Genomic DNA, 22,127 nt, shown 5'->3' on the forward strand with positions numbered 1-22,127 from the left:
GGCGGCCTGGTTGCTGCGTTTCACCCCGTTCGGAGTCCTGACGTTCCTGGAACAGACCCCGCTTGAGCCTCCCCTAGCTTCCTGTGCAAACACGGCTCATCCAAGCTTGCTGCTCTTTTTGCCTGCCATGGTGTCATGTGGTCAAGGTTTCCGATGTCGCCGTGGACTTGTTTCTGACTGGTTTTGGAGTTGATGTGTGTGTGTTATTTTTGCACTAGTTCTTGCCAGAGGGGACACAGTCCCAGGGTTGGGGGGAGGGGGCTTGCTAACCCTGCACGAGTTGCTGTTCTGTCCCTGGAGCTGCTTCCCTCCCTAAGCGCTCCTGAACCATCATCCTCAAACCTGCTGCCCTGGCGGACTCAGGCCCAGCCAGGGCTCTCTGTCTCGCTCCTCCAAGCCCCGAGCTCCTGGAGCCGCATTCCATCCCTCATGAAGGGGGAGCTACATGACCTGTGGCACTCCCAGTGCAGGCTGAGGGTCTACTCTCAGAAACCAAGGATGTCTGAGTAGAAACTGTAGGCAGGGCCCTCTGTGCTGGCCCGGGCTCTGCTGCAGGACAGACTACCTGGGCTGGCCTTGGCTTCGGCGATGGATGCCGTCACGGAGTGGTGCCCCCTGCTGTTGGGGACCCTGGCAGCAGCTCTGCCCCCAACCGTCACTGGGAAGTGAGAACTCCCACTGGGCCATGCCCGCCCACCCTGTGCTCCCACCCTACCGTGTGTGCAGAGTGTGGGGCTGAGGTCTGGGCCACCAGCAGCCGCACCATGGCATCCCAGCGCTCGGCGGTCTGGCGGTCCCGCACTGTCACCATGAACGCCAGCTGCTCCGAGGGGATCTGCAGCTCGCGGGTGGCGAAGATCGTGCCATCGGCCCCGACTCTGAAGTCCACACTGTTGGTCTCATACTGCATCCTCCTGGTTCCTGGACAGCTGCTGAACTTGACTGGAAAGAGGAAGGAAGAGACGGTCAGGTCTGATGTGCTGCTGGGACTCTGACACCCAGGACGCAGGCCCATCACGGGCTGTGCCCAGCCTCCCCGACTCTCCTGCGGGGAAAGGCGTGCTGTCTCCTCCCCTTACGGAACGTGGCTGAGGCCGTGAGAAGGAAATGGTCATGGGTGAGATACGGCTGCCCCCCACCAGCAGCTCCCCATTTTTGTGAGTGCTGCTCTGTTTGTGACCTGAGGGGTCCTCGCTTGCTCCCCTTTTGTGTCTCCTCGTGCAAAGTACTGCCAATCCTGACCTCACGCTCCCCTGCAGATGGGTCCTTCCCCGCTAAGTGGAGGACGCGGCTCTGGGTGCTGAGCTGTGCAATACCCGAGCGGCACCGTGAGGCTGGGTGGGTCACAGGGGCAGCTGGGACCATCTCCTGCTTGGCCGCCATGGACGGTCCTGGAGCTTTGTGTTCTTTAGGGCCACGTAGATCATGTCTAACGTGTGTGTTTCTCACCTGATTCCATAGTGAACTCCGGACTCCAACAACCACACTCAGTTTGCTGCAAATGCCCCAGATAACGCCACCTTGCTGCTATTAAAGGCTCTGAGCCTTTAGTAAAAGCGGGGACATTTTAAAAGAAGTGATTTCACTGTTGCAACTTACATGATTGAATTACTATTTATTCTAAAAACTGCAAAAGTCCCTGGTGGTGATGCCCTAGAGTATCCCCACCCTTTTTCTAAGCAACAGCAGGTGCCCCCACTCCACGCGGATCCCTGGGGTTACCCTTACTCCCTCCACCCTGCAGTGACAACGAGTAGGCTAATTCTCTGCCTGCAGTGCCAGCATTCCAGATGGATGCTGGTTCAAGTCCTGGCTTCTCCATTTCTGACCCAGTTCCCTGCTTGTGGCTTGTGAAAACAAACAGTGGAGGACGGGCTAAGTGCCTGGGTCCCTGCACCCACGTGGGAGACCTGGAAGAAGCTCCTGGCTTCACAGTGGCCCAGCTCTGGCTGTTGTGGGCATTTGGGAAGTGAACCAGCTGACAGGAGAGCTTTGTCTCTCCCTCTCTCTCTGAAACTGTGACTTCTAAGCAAAAGAAATGAATCCTAACATGAACACACGCACACACACACACGCACACACGCACACATGCACACACGCGCACACACACGCACACACACGCGCACACACGCACACATGCACACACGCACACATGCACACACGCGCACACACACGCACGCTCAGTACAGCTACTGCCAAGAGATGAACACAAATTGCTTTTGTTCTCTCAAGGCAGTTTTCTCATCCAAGTCATGGGGTTGGGTGTCATGGGATGGCACACGGCAGTGGCATAGGGCATGGTCCCACAGCTGGGCTGCCCACGGTGGACAGTGGGTTCTACAGGGTCGGAGGACAGATCCAGGGAGGGGAGGGCAGGGAGCCCTTACAAGGGCGGGGTGTCGGGTTCCCATGAGATCCTCTGTGCACGGGCACTTGTACTACCTTCCAGGGAACGGCAGCCACCAGCCTTCTCCCAGCTGCTGTCTGACAACGCCCATCCACAGGAGGACGCTGGCCAGGAGGAGCCCAGCATCCAGGGCAGAAGGGCTCCCTCCTGCCCCTGGCCTGGGAATCTGCCCTGGCTGCTCTGAGTCTACACAGTGAGGACCTGGGCCGTCACCCAGCCACCATGCCAGTGGCCCAAGAACAAATGTCAGGACAGTCTGGTATGGGGAGAAGCGTGGTGCCCTGGGAGGAGGTGGCCCTGGGCCAGGCATCCACTCCAGGCCCTGGGCTCCCTGCCCCGCAGTCTGCCCCTGCCCCATCGGGACCCTGGCTCCCTGCCCCGCAGTCTGCTCCTGCCCCATCGGGACCCTGGGCTGCCGGTGAGGGGGACCCCCTCCTCTTTAGTGTCCTGGCTTCAGCCTACCTCTCTGTGTTGGACAGAGCACCTGGATGGCCGTGGGGTTGACTGCACAAGGAAACAAGCTCCCGAATGACCCCTGTGGGGAGAAGGGTGGTCACACGGCCACACATGACTGCGCAGGGTGTGGTCTCAGAGAAGGACCCCTCCTCAGCAGCTGTGGTCTCTCCCATGGGAGCTTTCTGGCAGAGATGGTTCTCATGTAGGGGCTGTGAGGAGTGAGGGCATGGAGCTCCCAGACTGGGAAGTGGCATGGGATGCCCTGGCTGGCGGTTCCACCCAGAACTCAGGGAGGCCCGGGCCTGGCATTGCTCTGAACGATCCTGGTCCCTGGGTGTGCTCCAGGGAGAGGACCTCAGAGATGCCTGAAGTGTGCCAGGCAGGCAGAACAGGTGCAGGCTGCAGCCCCCGTACAGTGGTCTGAGCCGTGTGCTTATAGAAGTGCTTGGAGGGGGCCTGGAGGGCAGACTGTGGCCTGCTGGGGTGGTGACCCCACAGCTGCCTGGCATGGCCAGCTCTGGTTAACCTCCCAGGGCTCCTGGGGAAGCGCCCCGACTCCCAGGGCTCCTGGGGAAGTGCCCCGACTCCCAGGGCTCCTGGGGAAGTGCCCCGACTTCCAGGGTGACGCTCAGCCATCATCTCTGGCTTCATGCCTCGACTTCCTCAGTGGCCTTCTTTCTGGCCAGTGACCTTGAGGTCAGAGGACCTCAGAGTGGGACGGCACACGTCTCTCCGCCCCGGGCCTGTGTCACTCTGCTGACCGTGTCTCTGTGTTGAGAACTCGCCTGATGAGAGGAGACAGCCTGGTGTGCCTGTAGGGACACATTCAGCGGCGGGCCCATGGTGGTGCAGGCTGTGTGGCCCCCTCAGCCCAAGGATGTGGGGTTGCCCTTCCCCACATGCCGCGGTGGCGAGGAAGACGTTGGCCCTGACAGCTGGGCCCCAGGAAGTCCTTTAAAGGTCAGGACCCATGTGCAGTGCCTCCTTTTAGGGCCACCAGCCTCCCTCTCAGCACATCGGGCTCAAGATGACATCATTTCTAATTAAGGCTCCCACGGAGGCAGCTGGATCCCAGGGGCCACGCCCTCGTCTGCCGTACCTCCGTCCCCGCGTGGGTGGGGGCACCCAGGGGAGGCAGGGGCACCCAGTGGTGCTTGTCCTTGGTCTGGGGCTATTGCTGGCTCTGGCTTCATCTACTCCAAGCTGTAGCTTCCTTGCTGAGCTCTCACGAGGCCCTGGCAGCCCACACGGGGTGGACTGCTGCTCCTGCAGGTACGGGACCGAGATCCCAGCCAGAGACAGGCCGCAGAGGCTGAGCTCAGCAGCCAGAGAAGTGCTGGTGGGCTGAGGGGAGCCAGGGCCGGCTCCGGCCCTCCCAGCTGTCCGTGTGCTCAGCGGCCTGGCTGCCCCTGACATGCTGCTGGGGCTCCTTTCTGGTGGAGCTGGGATGTTACGGTGGCTGGAGTGGCACTGAAGCCGCAGGGCTGAGGGGTGTGGGGCTGGTCAGGGAGGCCGTAGGGCCAGCTACCTGGCTGTGCAGGACAGTGGGGGGTGGGCAAAGGGACAAGGGTACACACGTGGACACAGTGTGCACGCACACCTGATGCTCCGTCTCTCTCACACACACGGACACAGTGCACAGGCACACCCAATGCTCTGTCTCTCTCACACACGGACACAGTGCACAGGCACACCCAATGCTCTGTCTCTCTCACACACGGACACAGTGCACAGGCACACCCAATGCTCCGTCTCTCTCACACACACGGACACAGTGCGCACGCACACCCAATGCTCTGTCTCTCACACACACGAACACAGTGCACACGCACCGTCTCTCACACACACGGACACAGTGCACACGCACCGTCTCTCACACACATGGACACAGTGCACACGCACCCCCAATGCTCCGTCTCTCTCACACACACGTGCACATGCACCCACAGGGTGCACATGAGCAGTGGTGTGTTTACATGCACGTCTGTGTTCCCTGGCGCACAGCAGGGTGGGGTGCCGGCAGAGGCGGGTTCTGATCTAGGTGTCTGAGGGGGGCCACTTCCGGACTCCTACCCCTCCCACCTTGCATTCTCTTGCACTCAACTTAGCAACATAAACCAAAGAGTCGCCCTTGACACTAGTCAGGAGGAACGTTTGGGGTAGGGGCACAAGGCTGACCACTGCAGGTCTGAGCTCCCATGGCAGGTGCGGTGATGGCCAGGTGTCCCTGCAGGTGCAGGTCATCTTTACAGGCTGGTCAGCCGGGACTGTGAGTCAGCTGCCCAACCAGGAGGGGGTCCCCTGGGGCTGCTGATCCTTCAGCTATGACACAGAGGGAGAGGTGGCCCAGAGGGCCAGCGAGCCTGGGGTGCTGTCCAGCTGCTCTGCTTCCACTTGTCCCCAAGGTGGGCTCACACATTTGTCACTTTGCAGTGGTGTGGAACACACTCTGGGGGGGTCACACATGTGGTCACAAGCACAGGTGGGGTGAGCACCCCCGAGGAGCACACAGACACAGAGGTGGAGGAGTCGGGTGCCTCTTGGAGCCCTGGGTGGCGGGGCAGCAGCGGGGCCTCGCGCTGCAGCCCTGGGCACCCCTCGTGCCTCACACCGGCTGCTGCTCCGCTGGCTCAGCCTCAGCTCCAGCTGGAGGTGCTGCATCACACACAAACCCGAGCTTTGCCAGCCAGGTTCCCTCTGCACACATGTGGGTCGGCTGCCAGCCAGTTTCCAAAGAAAACACGCAGCATTGCAAGAAACACAAGTACCATTCTGCCTCTTGGAGCCGTGCTGCACTCCTGTAGCCCCTCGGGGTGTCCCTGGTCAGACTTCCCTGATCCGGGTCCACTGGCATGGCATGTGGCCTTGCAGCTTCTGGTGCTCCCTGGATGTGAGCAGACCCAGGGGTGCCCTTGGTGCCTGGACGTGAGCACACCCATGGTGCCGTTAGGTGCCTGTTGCTCCATGGGGGCTCGTAGCTGGTGAGGGCAGCCAGGCTGCAGGTGACGGCCTCGTCTCCCACGGCCACAGACCCTGCCTCTGGGCCTCCCCACAGTGCCCAGAGGCTGCCCAGCAGGTGCCTGTCCCTCCCTAGCTGTTTCCAGGAGGAAGCCTGGCCAAGTGTACAGAAACCTTGTGAATTCTGGGAGCAAGTTAAAATCCACAGCGAGGTCAACGAGCCAGTCATGCGCTTACATGGGTGGTGGTGGGACACTGAGAACTGCTAAAGCTGGGGTGGGGGCCGGAAGGAGAGCTCTGGCCCCGCCCCTCTGCGAGAGGCCTTGGCGAGCCCCAGGGCAGCCCTTGTGGGAGCCCCCCCGTGTCACAAGCTGCCCAGACTAGCTGCCATGCTCTCCTCCACCCCGCCCCTGCCACAACAGTCTGGGGTCCCCTGTCTGCAGGGGGCTTGCCTCACGCCCAGGTGGCTTGAAGGACCAGGAGTCACACAGGGACCCAGGGTTTTCTGTGCACTTTCCGAATCAGGAACCAAGCAAAAGTGTGGACACCATTGGTGGAACCAATTCCCGCTTCTGATGCCCAACCCTGGGCTTGTGAGCTCTGCTGCTTCCCCTGGCTCGGCCATCTCCGCTGGACCTTGGGGCCTTGCTTGTCCACCCTGCTCTGCCCCAGCCACGTGTGTTCAACCTTTCTGCTTTATTTGAAAAGGGCAGTGGAGAGTTCTGCAAGGTCAGGATGAACCGAGGTGAAGCAGTTCTGAGGAAACACTGCGTGAGTCCCACGTGCTCAGGCTGAAAACAGGAGGAGGAGAAGCGGCAAGTCCACCTCGCGCCGGAGGGAACAGGAGCGCCCAGCACTCAGCTGCACCTGCGTTTAGGGCCTCTGGTTCCCACTAACCTCGGTCCTCCCTGTCTCAGCAACACATTGATGGCCTCACACAGGCCTGGCCAACCGCCCTCCTGCTGGCACCGCATACCCTCGGCTGCAGCCATTCGCTCCCCAGACAGCAATGCCTCCTCCAAGCACTGCTCCTCCTGTCCTGCTCATGTCTGTGTGTGTCGCTCCATGGCACTGGGGTCCCTGCAGGGTCCCACAGCACCCCGAGGAAGGAGCCCGCAGGCATGTCCAGCTTCCTGGGATCCCTGGCGGCTCTGTGGGTGCTTCTTCTTCCCAGCAGGGTATAAAGCAGCCAGGGGGATGTGTCTTTTGCACTCATTGCTCTCCTGCACAAGGCACTGATCATGCACACGGGGCTGACCATGCTGCACACGGCACTGACCATGCACATGGGGCACTGACCATGCACTGACCATGCACACAGCACTGACCATGCACTGACCATGCACACAGCACTGACCATGCACACGGCACTGACCATGCACTGACCATGCACACAGCACTGACCATGCACACGGCACTGACCATGCACTGACCATGCACACAGCACTGACCATGCACATGGCACTGACCATGCACACGGCACTGACCATGCACTGACCATGCACATGGGGCTGACCATGCACACAGCACTGACCATGCACACGGCACTGACCATGCACACAGCACTGACCATGCACACGGCACTGACCATGCACTGACCATGCACACAGCACTGACCATGCACACGGCACTGACCATGCACACAGCACTGACCATGCACACGGCACTGACCATGCACTGACCATGCACATGGGGCTGACCATGCACACGGCACTGACCATGCACTGACCATGCACACAGCACTGACCATGCACACGGCACTGACCATGCACACAGCACTGACCATGCACACGGCACTGACCATGCACACGGCACTGACCATGCACTGACCATGCACACGGGGCTGACCATGCACATGGGGCTGACCATGCACACGGCACTGATCATGCACACGGCACTGACCATGCACATGGGGCACTGACCATGCACATAACACTGACCATGCACTGACCATGCTCACGGCTGGTTTGCTGAGCAGGGCATACGTGCGGCAGGACCCATGGCATGAGACAAGCAGGATGCCAGGGCACGAGGGCCCATGTGTCACATTGGAGTGGACAGATGTGGATCAAGAACACTAAGTATCAGTTGAGCTGAGCGCAGCTTAATCACGGCACAATCCAGCAGAGGGAAACTCCCCAAGCCGCCCCGCCGGCCACGAGGCCTGCAGTTGCATCTGCAGTGCAGCTCCAGTGCAGCGAAGATTCAGGAAAAGGCATGTGACTGACTGCGAACGAGCTGGCGGCTCTGACTCGGGAGCAGCGGCAGGCCTGCAGCCGACTCAGGTGCCCACGGCTCACCCGAGTCGCTCTGGCGGCCTGGAAGGTGAGTCCACAGGCTTTGGCCTGCTGTGCTCCTGGACGGCAGGGACCTGCTGTGTGACTCCCAACTCATGGGACACCCCATCCCTTCCCCACACGCCCTGCGGCACCAGAGCACAGGGCAGCTGGGTCCTGTCAGAGGGAGGCTGGGCTTTACCTTGAAGGAAGCCGCCTCCTCCCACTCCTCATTGCACCTGTTTCTGGCAGGTTCTGAGCACCAGGCCGCTGGACCCGGCTGCCCACCTGGCCTGTCAGCATTAGTCTCGGCGCGGGGCTCAGCAGGCCTGCCTTGTCAGGAGGCCCCTGGCTGTCGCCACAGGGCCAAGCGGGAGGTGTGGCTTCAGGCCATGGCCGTCACATGCTGCTCTGGGGACCTGGCTGTTTGCATTCCCAGGGCAGCCAAGCACTGAAAACCACACGCACGTGTCCCGCGTGTCTCCAGAGAGATTCATCTTCCACAGCCCGCTTCCTGGCGTCCGTCGGGAGCTGACGGAGTGACGGATTGGCCTGCCACTCTCCGGCTCCTGGGCGGCCCGGCTGCTCTGGGAAGCTAACATTTCACGTCAGCGTTTGTCAGCACTGACACGGCTGGTTGCCTGCTACACAGAAGGTTTGGGACATCCCGGGAAGGGGCAGTAACCCACTCACACCTTCCCAGTTGTCCGGAGAGATGGGAGGCTGAGGCGTCCAGAGACTGGCCTGTCCTGGTGTGAGTCAGTTGTCTCGGGGGGCCCAGTGTTCCCCGGAAAGTCTTTGGCTTGGAAGCAGGCCCGAGACACGGCCCCAGCGAGCAAGGCCATGCGACAGTCACCTGCGCTGCCCCGCACGGGGCTGGTGCTGCGTCAGGTCTATGCTTTAACACATGCACTTCAGTGGGATGTGGACAAAATTGCGGCCCTGCCTCAGCCCGAGACCTCCACTGCCGAGAAGGGCAGACATGGCATCACCCTTCCACGGCGTCCCCACGAGTCCTCCAATCCCCTGGGCCAACAAGAGGTGGGAAATGCCCCTCCTTGGCAGAAACGGACCTCCCGAATTCACGCAATACTCAGAAACAGGGGGCCTGGCACGATGGCTCAATTGGCTAATCTTCCCCATCCAAATGCTGGGAACCCATATGGGCGCTGGTTCTAATCCCGGCAGCTCCACTTCCCATCCAGCTCCCTGCTTGTGGCCTGGGAAAGCAGCAGAGGAGGGCCCAAAGCCTTGGGACCCTGCACCCGTGTGGGAGGCCTGGAGGAAGCTCCTGGCTCCTGGCTCTGGATCAGCACAGCTCTGGCCATCGCGGCCACTTGGGGAGTGAACCAGCAAACAATCTCTCTCTTTCTCTGCAAAATCTGACTTTTTAGTAAAAAAAAATTATAAAAATAAAGAAGCACAGGGTTATGGACTCATTTATTGTAGATTCTAGCATTGGCAAACTCAGACTCCTCCTCTTGGAATACGCCTGTTCTTTCCCTGTGTGGACAGGCACGCATGCGTATGTGCTCCAAATATCTCAATACCTGCACATGTACACACATGTACAACCCGAGTCACATCTGTGCATGTACACAAGGCATATGAATGTTGGCATGTAGGGGTATGCACACACACACACCCTGAATTTCTCAACGTTCTTCCTGCCTTGAGCAATGGGTTTGTGGCATTGAGGTCTTTGGGAACTTCAGGGCAGTCAGAATGAGAAAGCCTGGTGGGGTTCATTCCTGTGGGCCAGGGCTACGTGGGTGGGGTGACCTGTGCTGCCCACGTGCAGAAGCTATCAGAGGTGCACCCAAGGATGTCTGGGGAACTTGGGGAGACCCAAGGGTACAGAGCACCTCACAAGACAGCATATGGGAAGCACAGCCTTCAAGGACAGCTGACCCTCAGGGACACCGTGTTGGTCACGAGGGAAGCTGAGGGAACCCCACGTGTGCCCCCAACAAGGGCCACACTGTTGGGTGGGGGCAGCTACGCATGTCTGCTCTGGGAGATCTGCTGATGGGCATGCTGTCTCACAAATAGACAAATACATCTGAGCAATGTCATAGCCCACAGGGAGAGTTCTTTGGTCATCCTGGGCTTCTCCTCAGCAAGCCAGAGACATTGGGCATGGCTCAGCTTGCTAGAACCCACACTTCCTCATGTTGCTGTCCATCCTTTCATGCCCAGTGTCTTTTCCCATTACCCACCATCCATGTTTCCAGCCATCCCTTGCTCCATATCTGTCCTCATCCACCATTATCCACCCATCATCCATCCATCCATCCACCCACTAATCCATCCATCCATCCATCCTTCCATTCATCCATCCGCTAATCCATCCATCCACCCATCCATCCATCCACCCACTAATCCATCCATCCATCCATCCATCTATCCATCCATCCGTCCATCCATCCATCCACCCATCCACCCATCCATCCATCCATCCATCCACCCACTAATCCATCCATCCATCCATCCATCCATCTATCCATCCATCCGTCCATCCATCCATCCATCCATCCATCCATCCACTAATCCATCCATCCATCCATCCATCTACCCATCCATCCATCCATCCATCCATCCACCCATCTACCTGTCAGCCATCTGTCCACCCATCCCTCTTTCCATGCTTGCATCTACCTACCCACCCACCCACCCACTCGCACGTCTAGCTTCCAATGGCCACTGAAGGTACTGTCACCAAGGCAGGGAGCCGAGCAGATGCAGGTCCTGCTTGGAGGTGGATGCTTAGCCACTGTGAGGGTGGGCATCCTGGAAGCCCTGCTTTTCTCAAGAGGCTGACACCTGCAGGACCACCTCCTGCACTGATGGCCACAGACACCCAGGCCTCTGGTGGCTCAGTGAGCTCACGGCCCTCAGTGTTGACACAGCTGAGTATTTCTACTCAGCTGCTTTGCTTTGGCACATGCCACTGGATCATACTGTCTGCCTGGTGGCCCAGAGGCTGAAGGGATCAGCTGCACCAGGCAGGAGCCAGTGACTGGCACGAGCATGAAGCTTCCAATGACAGCTGCTCCTGACGTAGCCGCCGCCAGCTGTGTAGGGCCCCACTGCCCTTCTCAAGCTCTGTGGCACTGAGAGGCCTGTGTGCTTGTGTGGGGGCTGGGCTGCCCTCCCAGCTGTGCCTGTTCCCACCTACCTGGAATGGCTCCATGGCAAGGACATTGTAGAATCATGCCCACAGACGTGAAATGTGCTCTTGTCCCTGTGTGGCTGCTGCAAGTTTTGGCTCCTATGTGGCAGGACAGTGCACAATTTGGAAAGAAAATTCAGACAAAATGGTAGCCTTGTCCCGTCTACGTGGCTATGGATATTTGGCATGTGACAGCTAGGTGTGGGGGACAGGGCGTGGACAAGTCCCAGTGTGACACTTGTGCTGTCTCTCCAGGGCAAGTGGCTCCAAGGCCAGGGTCCCCACGGCCATGCTGGCTTCACCACCCAACCGCTGGGCTGGTGCTCTCTAACCTTGCAGAGGTTAAAGTGGACAGGTGGGGACCCTGGCTGTGGCCCGGACTCCTCCCCACCCCTAACCCTGGTCTCTTGCCCCACTTGGAATTAGGGAGACTGGGGTGAACCACAGGAGCTGTTTCCGTACAGAGCCCAGGGTCCTGCTCGAACCCCTCTCCGTCGGGTCAGTTCTAGATGGTCTGGGTGAGGAAGGCTGGTGCGGAGATCCTGCAGCTGGAATGCTGCAGCACAACCTAAGGTCCTACGTCACTCCCACAGGCAACCGTGGCATCCTTTGCAGCCCACGGCCCTACGTCACTCCCACAGGCAACCGTGGCATCCTTCGCAGCCCACGGTCCTACATCACTCCCACAGGCAACCATGGCATCCTTCGTAGCCCACAGTTCTACGTCACTCCCACAGGCAACCATGGCATCCTTCGCAGCCCACGGTTCTACGACACTCCCACAGGCAACCGTGGCATCCTCCATGCTCTCGGCTGCTGGTGCCAACCCCTCCAGCTGAGGCCTGACGCCGAGCCCAGGGGGCACTGGGGCCTCAGAAGGACGTAATTACAGAGTGCACCTGTGTGTGACGTGCTGCTGAAAACCCTAAATGAAATACACCTCATCCCAGGGAGAGAAATTGAGCTAACTGTTAGCTCTTGGAGAAACCAGCAAAACGCCACTTATTTCTGAATTAGCAGTGCTAAAGACCTGCAATTATTATTGCCACTGAGCATGGAAATCAACCTTGGAAAACACGGTGCTGAGGGCACATGACTTCTCCGAAGGCGGCTCTGTGCCTGTGCCCGCCTCACTTGAGCTACCACCTCCTTACCCGGCACAGAACATGCAGCCCAGTGGCTGCTCAAAAGTGTTTTTTTTTAAAAAGAAAATGATCAACCTAATAATGAGACACCCTAATATTAACAGAAACGGATGGATGAGGAGGCCAGCCAGCATCTCCCTGTTGACGTGGCAGCACCACAGGCTGTCCCATGGAGTTCTGGTGGGATGTGACATGTGGAAACAGGCCTGCATTCCAAGGCATCACGCACTGAGATCAACACATGCCCAAGAACTCCAAGCAGCCTCAGCCACCTGCTCCCCGTGACCCATCACGGACACGCATGGTGGCCGCACAGTAACCAGCATGGTACCACACAGCCTCAGCCACCTGCTCCCCGTGACCCATCACGGACACGCATGGTGGCCGCACAGTAACCAGCATGGTACCACACAGCCTCAGCCACCTGCTCCCTGTGACCCATCATGGACATGCATGGTGGCCGCACAGTAACCAGCATGGTACCACACAGCCTCAGCCACCTGCTCCCCGTGACCCATCACGGACATGCATGGTGGCCGCACAGTAACCAGCATGGTACCACACAGCCTAAGCCACCCGCTCCCACGTGACCTGTCCACCCACCCACCCACCCACCCATCCATCCATCCATGCACTCCTCCATCCATCCATCCATCCACCCATCCACCCCCCTACCCATGCACAGTAACCAGCACAGTAACCACTCAGCCTCAGCCACCTGCTCCCATGTGACCCGTCCACCCATCCACCCACCCATCCATCCATCCGTCCATGCACTCACTCACTTATCTATCCACCTATCCATCCATCCATTCATTCACCCATCCGTCCATCCATCCACCCACCCATGCACAGTAACCAGCATTGTACCACTCAGCCTCAGTTGCCTGCTCCCATGTGACCCTTTGTGGACATGCGTGGTCACCGCACAGTAACCAGCATGGTACCACTCAGCTGACAGGTTCCCGCTGGACTCCAGGCCTGGAAGTGGGACTGTTAGGGATCTAGAGACTTCCTCATGCATCCATCCACCCATTCACCCATCCACCTACCCATCCATTCACCCACTCACTCACCTACCAATCCATCCACCTACCCATCCATTCACCCACTCACTCACCTACCAATCCATCCACCTACCCATCCATTTGCCCATCTGCTCACCCATCCATCCATCCATCCATCCATCCATCCATCCATCCATCCATCCATCCACATGTCCACCCTCATATTCATGGACCCCCGCTAGAGTATGGGCTCCATGAGGGCAGGGTCTTGTTTCCCTGCTAAAGCCTGGCATGTGGTCAGTGCTCAGATGCTTGCTGGGGTCTCCCGTCCAGAGAAGAACTGGTGCTAGAGCTCTCGGACAGCCGCCTAGTTTGTACCCTGAGTGGCCATTCTCACCCCTTCCTTGGCCCTCAGGTTCTGGGCACAGAAATGCTCCCACGTTCCTGGAGCCTCCTGCTCCATCCTGGGCCTCTTGTGTCCCAACCTTGGCTGGTTGTCCCATGCCCCACCCCATCCTATCACACAGGTGTCCTCTAAGATCTCTTTACTCTGCCCCCACTCACCCACCTGTTCTCCCTGCATGGCACCCTCTCCCTCCTGCATTTCTCTGGTGGGGAGCCTTGAATCACTCTCCCCTCCCCTGCCTCACGCCTGGGGCATGTGGGCACCATCCCTCATAGTGTCTGTGTGGCTAAGGCATGGGTGTGGTACCTGTGTTCATGGATCTCATGTGTATGATCAGTGTCCCCAGTGTGATGTCTGTGGGGTTGGGGCGTGGGGTGCCAGGACCTGCATAGTACCCCTTGGACGTGTGGTGTTGTGACTGGTGTGGCATGTGTGGGGCTGGGGTGAGGGGTTCTGTAACCTGTGGTACCCACGGAGCTGGGGCATGAGGTGTTGTGACCTGCATGGTATCCAAAGGGCTGGGGCGTGGGGCCCTATGGGAGTGACGTCCCTGCAGGAAGCAAAGGATTGGCAGCAAGTACAGATGCGGTCATGTCCTTTAGGCTGCAGCTGCGTCTCCCCAGATCCCCGAGCCCAGTATGAGGGTCCCCAGCCTACAGTGTCTCTGGCTGTTCAGCCAGTGAGCGAGCAGCAGCCATGGCTTTGGGGGTGGGCAATGAAGGTGCTCTTGGAAAAGCCTTGTGGCTCCAAGTCGGGGCTGTGGGAGGAGGCAGTCGGTGGGGGTCACTGCCTGCAGGCAGGGTCCTGAGGACTGCTGGGGTGTAACACCGGGGCCACTGCCCGCGGGCAGGGTCCCCCGAGGATAGTGGGCACAGCACACAGGGCGTCCCGGTTCTCTGCCTGCGCCCTGTCTCTTGGATGCGAGGAGCCGTGCCTGCCGAGTCATCATTATTAGCAGCTTCCCTGGAACGGGGAGATAAACCTCCCAGGTTCACTGCTGTCTCAGATCCATCTTCCACTAAGAGCCACCTCAGGAGCAGAGCCGCGCCTGCGCTGTGGGACGCGTGTGGCGCCCAGATAACGGCATGGCTTTTGATTGCAGCCCCACTTTGCCGGGGGAGCATTAATCCCTGCACCTTGGCATCCAAGCTCTTAATTGTTATTTTTTTTTGAAATTTCATTCCTGGCATCAGTGAGCCCCAGGAGTTTCCTTCTGCAGCCCTTGCTGGCAGCTGCTCTGAGGCAGAACCTTGGGCCAAAGACTTCCATGGGTCAGGCTGGTCTCCGCACACCTCTGGAGCCCCATGGTCTCTGGCCCAGCTCCCTGCTGGGGCCTGCTCACTGGGCTGTAGCAGCCCCTCCTGCACACCCCAGCAGGTGGGCGGAGGCTTGGGGTCCACAGGAGAGGCCGCTGCCTGGGCGGATCAGAAGTGGTTGCCTTGAAGTGGTTCTCTGCCGGCAGAGGCAGCCGGCAGCCGGTGGGGGGCTCAGAGGGCCTGGCCTGCACACACTCGCTATGCATTTACCGGGCGTGCGCTGTGTGCAGCACATGGGTGCACGACCAGAGGTGAGGATGGAGACGAGGGATCTCTGGCTCAGACCCTGCCCTGCCCGGTGGCTGTTGCCTTCATGGGGTGCCCACGTCCCTTCCTTACTTCACAGGGTGCGGCTGTGCCAGGGTGGGCTGTCCAAGCATGTACACACCAGCCTGGACGAAACATCTGCCATACCCTGCGTCCAGGCCAGAGGAGGACACGGAGTGGATGGACTCACCCCAAGGTGATGACCAAGGTGACTCCGTACCTGTCCTGACCAAGGACATTTTACTTCTAAATGCCCCTGAACTCGGAGCCGTCCTCCAGCAGTACACCCTGCTGCCTGGTGGCCCTGCCAGCTCATGGGTGCCCAGGGTGCTCCTCAGAGAGCGGTGGTCATGGAGGCACCGTGACAGACACACAGGTGTCCACAGCTTTGCTGTTTGACCCACTGTTTGGTGTTTTATGGAAATGAAGCTGTCCCTTCAGCCTTCTTTATCACAGCTCTTTCTTTGGCCCAAGGTTCTCCCTTCTGTGTGTGTGCACATGTGGGCCCGGGAGCTGTGTCCCCTCTGTGTGTGTGTGTGCACATGTGGGCCCGGGAGCCGTGTCCCCTCTGTGTGTGTGTGTGTGTGTGCACATGTGGGCCCGGGAGCCGTGTCCCCTCTGTGTGTGTGTGTGTGTGTGTGTGTGTGCACATGTGGGCCCGGGAGCCATGTCCCCTGTGTGTGTATGTGTGTGCACACGTGGGCCTGGGAGCCATGTCCCCTCTGTGTGTGTGTGCACATGTGGGCCTGGGAGCCGTGTCCCCTCTGTGTGTGTGTGTGTGTGTGTGTGTGCACACGTGGGCCCGGGAGCTGTGTCCCCTCTGTGTGTGTGTGTGTGTGTGCGCACGTGGGCCCGGGAGCTGTGTCCCCTCTGTGTGTGTGTGTGTGTGCGCATGTGGGCCCGGGAGCTGTGTCCCCTCTGTGTGTGTGTGTGTGTGTGTGTGTGTGCACATGTGGGCCCAGGAGCTCTGTCCCCTCTGTGTATGTGTGTGTGTGTGCGCATGTGGGCCCGGGAGCCGTGTCCCCTGTGTGTGTATGTGTGTGCACACGTGGGCCTGGGAGCCGTGTCCCCTCTGTGTGTGTGCACACGTGGGCCTGGGAGCCGTGTTCCCTGTGTGTGTGTGTGTGTGTACACGTGGGCCTGGGAACCCAGTGACCCCAGCCTCCCAGCTGTGCCACCAGGTTTATGCCTTCAGGTCAGCTGTCTGCCTGACTTGGGGCCTGATGAATGGAAATGCCACTGGAAATTGCTTCTCAATTTAATCAAGAGAGAAATTGATTTCTCGGTCTCCCACAGTACAGGGTCACCCTTCGGAGAGCGTGTGGGCACTTCGTTGCGCTCTAACCCAGTGTTGCCGAAGCGTGGTGCTGGATTGGGGGCGTCCCACAAGCCACAGCCGTTGGCTGAAGAGGCTGGAACGGCCAAGAAGGGCAGGCAGCTCAGTGGTGCTGGAGCTCCAGGGCCTCAGGCAGCTGGGAGTGGTGGCAGCATTATGGCCATGTGGCTGTGAGGGACTCAGGGCTGACCACACTGCGCTGCTGCAACTTGAAAATGCCTCACCCCCGGGCGCGTGCTGGAGCCCCACGCCGTGAGCAGGTGGAGGCCTGGCAGTTTCACGAGGAAGGGGCTGAAACTAGACACATGGATACCCGGGCATGGATGGATGGGCACCTGCCGCCCACCACCCACCAGAATGGAGCTGGGGCAGGTGCCACACCTGGGACGTCCAGGAGAGTGGGCTAAGTGCACTTCCCAGGGCACCTGTGCCAGTTGCTTCACCGTCCCGAAGAAACGCAGGGGAAAGCCACTGATTATAGCCAGTACGGGAACAGCCAGCGGCTACCCCTTCAGGGCTGAGCGGATTAACTCGCGGGGCCTCTGGACAGCGGTGTCTTGAAGTACATGCACGCACGCTCGCTCACACACACGTGTCCATATGCAAAGTGCACACATCTGTGCATGCAACACACTTGTATGTGCACACACACAGCAGAGGCCACACAAAAGGACACAGCAAAGCCATGGGCTCCCCTGTCTGCCAGGTGTCGCGGAGGCCTGAGGGTCCCCAGTCTGGCTGGGCTGCAGCAGCACCCCTGGGTCTCTAGCAAAACCAGACACAAAGGCGTCTTCTGGCAGCCCAGACACACACTTCACTGCAGGAAGCTGTGTATGCCCCAGGACAGAGCAACGCTGAGCGGCACACGGCACTGGGCCTGTCCACTCCGGCTTGCGGCCATACCTGCGTCACGCAGCAGTTTGCCAGTGGCCGCTGGGGCATGGGGAAGGAAGAGCAGAGGGCCAGGCCTGGACCCGAGGAAGCCCTGGGAACTAACACTGTGGCGGCACGGGCACCCTGCGTCCCCATGTCTCCTCCAGTTGCTCTGGGTGGTGGCCCAGGCAGCATGGACCTAGGGCTAGGGTTGCCGGCGTGGGGGAGGTCCCAGTGAGGCGGCATGCCAGGGAGGGGCACACACAGGAGGTGGAGTCCGGGAGAGCCCGGAAGCCCATGGCTGCAGAGAGAGGCTGTGGTGGCAGCCAGAGCTGCTGCGAGGCACTTACCAGGGTAGAAGGCAGAGCCCTGCCAGCCCCTCTGCCTGGCTGGGCCACCCTCGGATTTCAGGAGTGCCTCCCACGTGCGGAGTGCACACGTCTACACTCCGAGTCCAGCCCATCTCTCAGAACCATCTCTGCCCAGGTATGGATGCTGGGCTGTGACCCAGAAGGATCCAGGGGACGGGGACGAGGACAGAGCCCAGGTGAGGGTTTTAGCTGGGTTGGCGAGACCCTGTGCAGATGTTCTTTGTGGTACGCCAGCCTCCAGACTGCAGAGCTGAGAGGCAGTGCGTGCACCTGGGGGGCTGTGGTGGTTCACCCCAAGGCACTAATACCATCTGTGTCTGTCCCGGACCAAGCGCTGCTTCACTGGCTCCCCCCAGGCTGCCCGAGGCCTCGAGGCTCCTTCCCCGCATCTTTCCAACCCCCTCGGCAGATCCGGCTCCCAGCAGCCCGTGGTTCTCTGTGGCCTGTATGTTTTCTGCATGTTCCCATTTGTGCCTCTGCCCGCCTCTCACTGCACCGTGTGGCACACAGGAGGTGGACGGCACGAAGTTCGGGGTCCCAGGGCTCTGGTGCAGAAGACACTGCGGTTGGGAGCAGGGAGAGTCCCACAGTCACTGTGGCTTTTAGTCCTGGGTTCTCAGGGTGGTAGGGCCCAGGGAACAATGCCCACGACAGATGCATGAACACCGAGAAGAACCCAGACGTTGGCGTGTGGCTGAACTTTAGCATGGCCCTGCTGGGGGTGGGGAGAGAGAGAAAACCCCACAGATTCTTGGGTGGAGCACCCCTTGGGAGACTCGGCCCGGCATGTGGGGTTGGACCTCCTGTCCTGGCGAGGGGGGATGTAGTTTCTCTGGCTTGGTGTCTCCCCCAGGGAGGGCCACACGCCCCTGGCAGTCGCAGGTGCACTCCCATGTGCTGGCCTATGCTGCTCAGAGCGGAAGCTCCTTGGGTTTCCACATTCAAGCAGTGCAGAAGATAAGAACAAACTTTAAAATCCTGGATAATCCTCACTTTACTAATAAGCAGTTTTATCTAAATCCTGCTTTGAAAATTGTGCTTGCCCCCACTGATGTCGATAGAGCAAGTTTCCACATCCAATTTCCAGTTGGCTCTCAGACAGCATTAACCCTGTGGCCCTACACCTGCTCCTCCTCGCCTCATCTTAAACCCACCGTCTGCACCAGCTGGGACGTCAGGGCTGTCCTCTCTGTGCAGGCAGGGAGGGCAGAGCCAAGAGGCGTCTCAGCTTCTCGGGGAACGGACTGGCTCTGTGCCACCTGTCCCACCCCAGGATTTCCCACGCGGCCCATTCAGAAAAGCCTTCCGTTAGCCAGGCAAACCTCTACATTGGCAGCCGCATGTGCCCAGCACTCCAGCATCTCATTGTAGCCTCATACAGCTGGTGATCCATTTTGCAGATGGGACAATGAGGGCCAGCGGTGGTTGCCCGGCTTAGGGGCTGGAGCTCAGTGCCACCGGCTAGGTCCAGGGAGCAGTGGTGGGGCGGGGACTCCAGGACCCGCAGGCCGTGCGGCACTTCTTTGTCCCTGATGGGGTCTGCTGGCAGGGATGCCAACTTTTCTGACAGCTGAGGTTGGAGAGCGTCTTCTTCCTGACGCATCCAGCGCCCTACTGGTGGGCAGCCCAGGCAGGTGGCCGTGCATCCAAACCCGGGGGCCAGGGCGGAAGGCATCACAATCTCTCTCTGCTTTTGGGGCGGCCTGACAACTTTGCTGATTCCCTGGCCAGCCTTACTGGCTCCCGGCTCTAGTGGTCCTGGCTGGCAGGACAGATCCGTTCACTCCACCACACGAGGCTCTCGCTTCTTCCATCTGACACAGCTTTTTCTGAGTCAGAGCTCTAGACTCCATGCCACCTGCAAGTCCTTTCCCAGGGTGTGCTCTGCGTCTCTAGAGATCTTTCTGGGAGCACCAGGCTGGAACTCCAGTGCAGTGCATGGCTGGGAGGGCTCTAGTTCGTTGTTTGCTGTGTCCCTCGACAAGTCAGGAGGAATTCCCTCAGCTGGACTGTCCCCGGCCATGAGCGGCTGGAGGCGGTTGAGCCTGGACCACGTTGGACAGGATCCATCATAGCTAAAGATGAACAGTAACACCTCGGAGGGCCCCACCACGTCTCTCATGAAAGAATTCAGAGTGAGAACACTGAGCTCTAAGCTAAGCTATCAGTCCCCAGGGAGTCACACTGTAGGTTTCCCATGTAGGGATTCCCATGCTGTAGTCCGACATGTGCCTGCAGGGCCACTGATGTCCTGTAGACAGAGCCGTGTCATGACCTGTGTCTTGCCGTACAGGGAGCCATGTCACACGCACAGCCATGTTACACACGGAGCCACGTTGTACATGGAGCCATGTTACACATGAAACGACATCATACATGGAGCCATGTCACACACAGAGCCACATTGCACAGATCCACGTTGTGCACATAGAGTCACTTTGTGCACAGAGCCACATAGCACACAGAGCCACGTTGCACACGGAGCCACGTCACACAAGGAACCACATCACACATGAAGCCACGCCACACACAGAGCCATGTCACACACAGAGCCACACCCTCGATCTTGCAGAGTCCTGTGTCACATCACAGCACGCTCCTATGGAACCACGACAGCCAGTCTGTACCCCAGGATCGTGCAATGACTAGAATTCATTAAAGCGCTTGTGAGGTGCCTCAGGAGAGACTCATCCGGGTCTCAGGTTCTAATCAGGATCACAGCCTCACGAAGGGGCCGTCACCAGGCTCCATGACCAACTAACCCTTTTTATTGCCAATTTTGCTGTGAGTTCCTGTTCATTACAATTTGCTGGATATTTAAAGCATATGTAAATTATGTGACTTGAAACAGGAAGTGCTGTCTGGGAGTCTAGCTTCCCGAGCTCTGAGATTGGAGACGTCATGGGTTCATGGCATCACAAAGGAATCGGTGGAAGGGTAAGTGGGGGTGCTAAGTCACTCCCGCCCCAGGGCTTGAACCCTGAGTTCCAGTGAGGAGAGCTTGATCAGGAAGGGCATCCTCTCAGCTAAGCGGAACCGTCCTGACCGACCCACCTCCCTGCATCTGTAGGCACAGTGCTGGGCACACCTGTCCTCAACAGAGCTAAAAGTCCCCCAGGATGCCCAGAAGGGTCAGGCAGGGCAGTGGACCTGCACTCTCCCCCCAGCTGAGGGTCTGACTTGAGTCCTCCGTCATCAACCTTGACTCCAGTGGCTTTGGTAGGCCGAGGGGTTGGCCCTGAAGTGTTCTGGTGGGGGGCCAGCCTGCAAAGTCCCTGAACTCCAGGTCAAGGCTCTACAGACACCTGTGCACCTGGCAGCCATGCACTGAGGAGGAGTCCTGGCCCTCCCAGTGCCCAAGGCCAGGCGTGAGCCTCTTGCGCGCCTTGTGGCCCATGGATGTTGCTCATGTGACCTTCCACGGTGTGGACGAGTGGCTCTGGAGTTAGCACAGTGCCAGGGTGGCCTCTGAGCCCCGTCCTGCTGCCCCGGCACCTCCACCCAAGGTTGCTGCCGGCTTCCACAGCCCCCACAGATCACACTGGGGTGGGTTCTCAGAGAGCTTTCCAGAACATAATTAGATTAGAATGTCACATTTGTTAATTTCTTGGTTGCTCGTTAAAATTGACTTTGACAGAGCTCCTTATCTTGATATAAGGTGGCAGGATTAAAAAACTCAAGCTATATTTAGGAAGTTCTGAAATGTGACAACCACAATTATGAAAGTGAAACCGCTCTCTCCAGCCCCCAGTCTTCGACTCAGGAAGTAAACCATCTTTGCCATCACCCCGGGAAGGAGACTGACCGGGTGCCGGGTCTGTGCTGCAGTCTTTCAAAACTGGGTCTGGCATTGCAGACCCTGAGTGCAGCGTCCAGCCCCACGTGGGCGTGCTGTGTCTGAGGGAGCCTGTGAGTGTGGGGCTGTGTCCCACGAAGCCCATGGGCACAGGGAGTGTCCCGTGGAGCCTGCAAGTGCAGGGCCATGTCCCATGGGGAGTATCCTGCAGGGCACTTGCTTGGAGTGCTCCAAGGAGGTGACGGGGTCCTGCGTGTCTCTATGGAGGTGACAGGGCCCTGTGTGTCTCCATGGAGGTGACAGGGTCCCGCGTGTCTCCATGGAGGTGACAAGGTCTCACG

At 59.1% G+C, this 22,127-nt stretch overlaps 1 protein-coding gene across 2 annotated transcripts in view; it reads right to left on the reverse strand.

The window, feature by feature from the left end:
* Positions 1 to 22,127, reverse strand: part of CDH4 (cadherin 4) — a 140,951-nt gene that overhangs the window by 21,248 nt on the left and 97,576 nt on the right. For both annotated transcript variants that reach the window (XM_058679506.1, XM_058679505.1), the window contains exon 3: positions 716 to 942. In XM_058679506.1, coding sequence (XP_058535489.1) covers positions 716 to 942 — 227 coding nt within the window. The remainder of the gene's footprint in view (positions 1 to 715; positions 943 to 22,127) is intronic.

Source organism: Ochotona princeps, chromosome 22 (assembly GCF_030435755.1).
Source record: "Ochotona princeps isolate mOchPri1 chromosome 22, mOchPri1.hap1, whole genome shotgun sequence".
In the NCBI taxonomy this organism is placed as follows: domain Eukaryota; kingdom Metazoa; phylum Chordata; class Mammalia; order Lagomorpha; family Ochotonidae; genus Ochotona; species Ochotona princeps.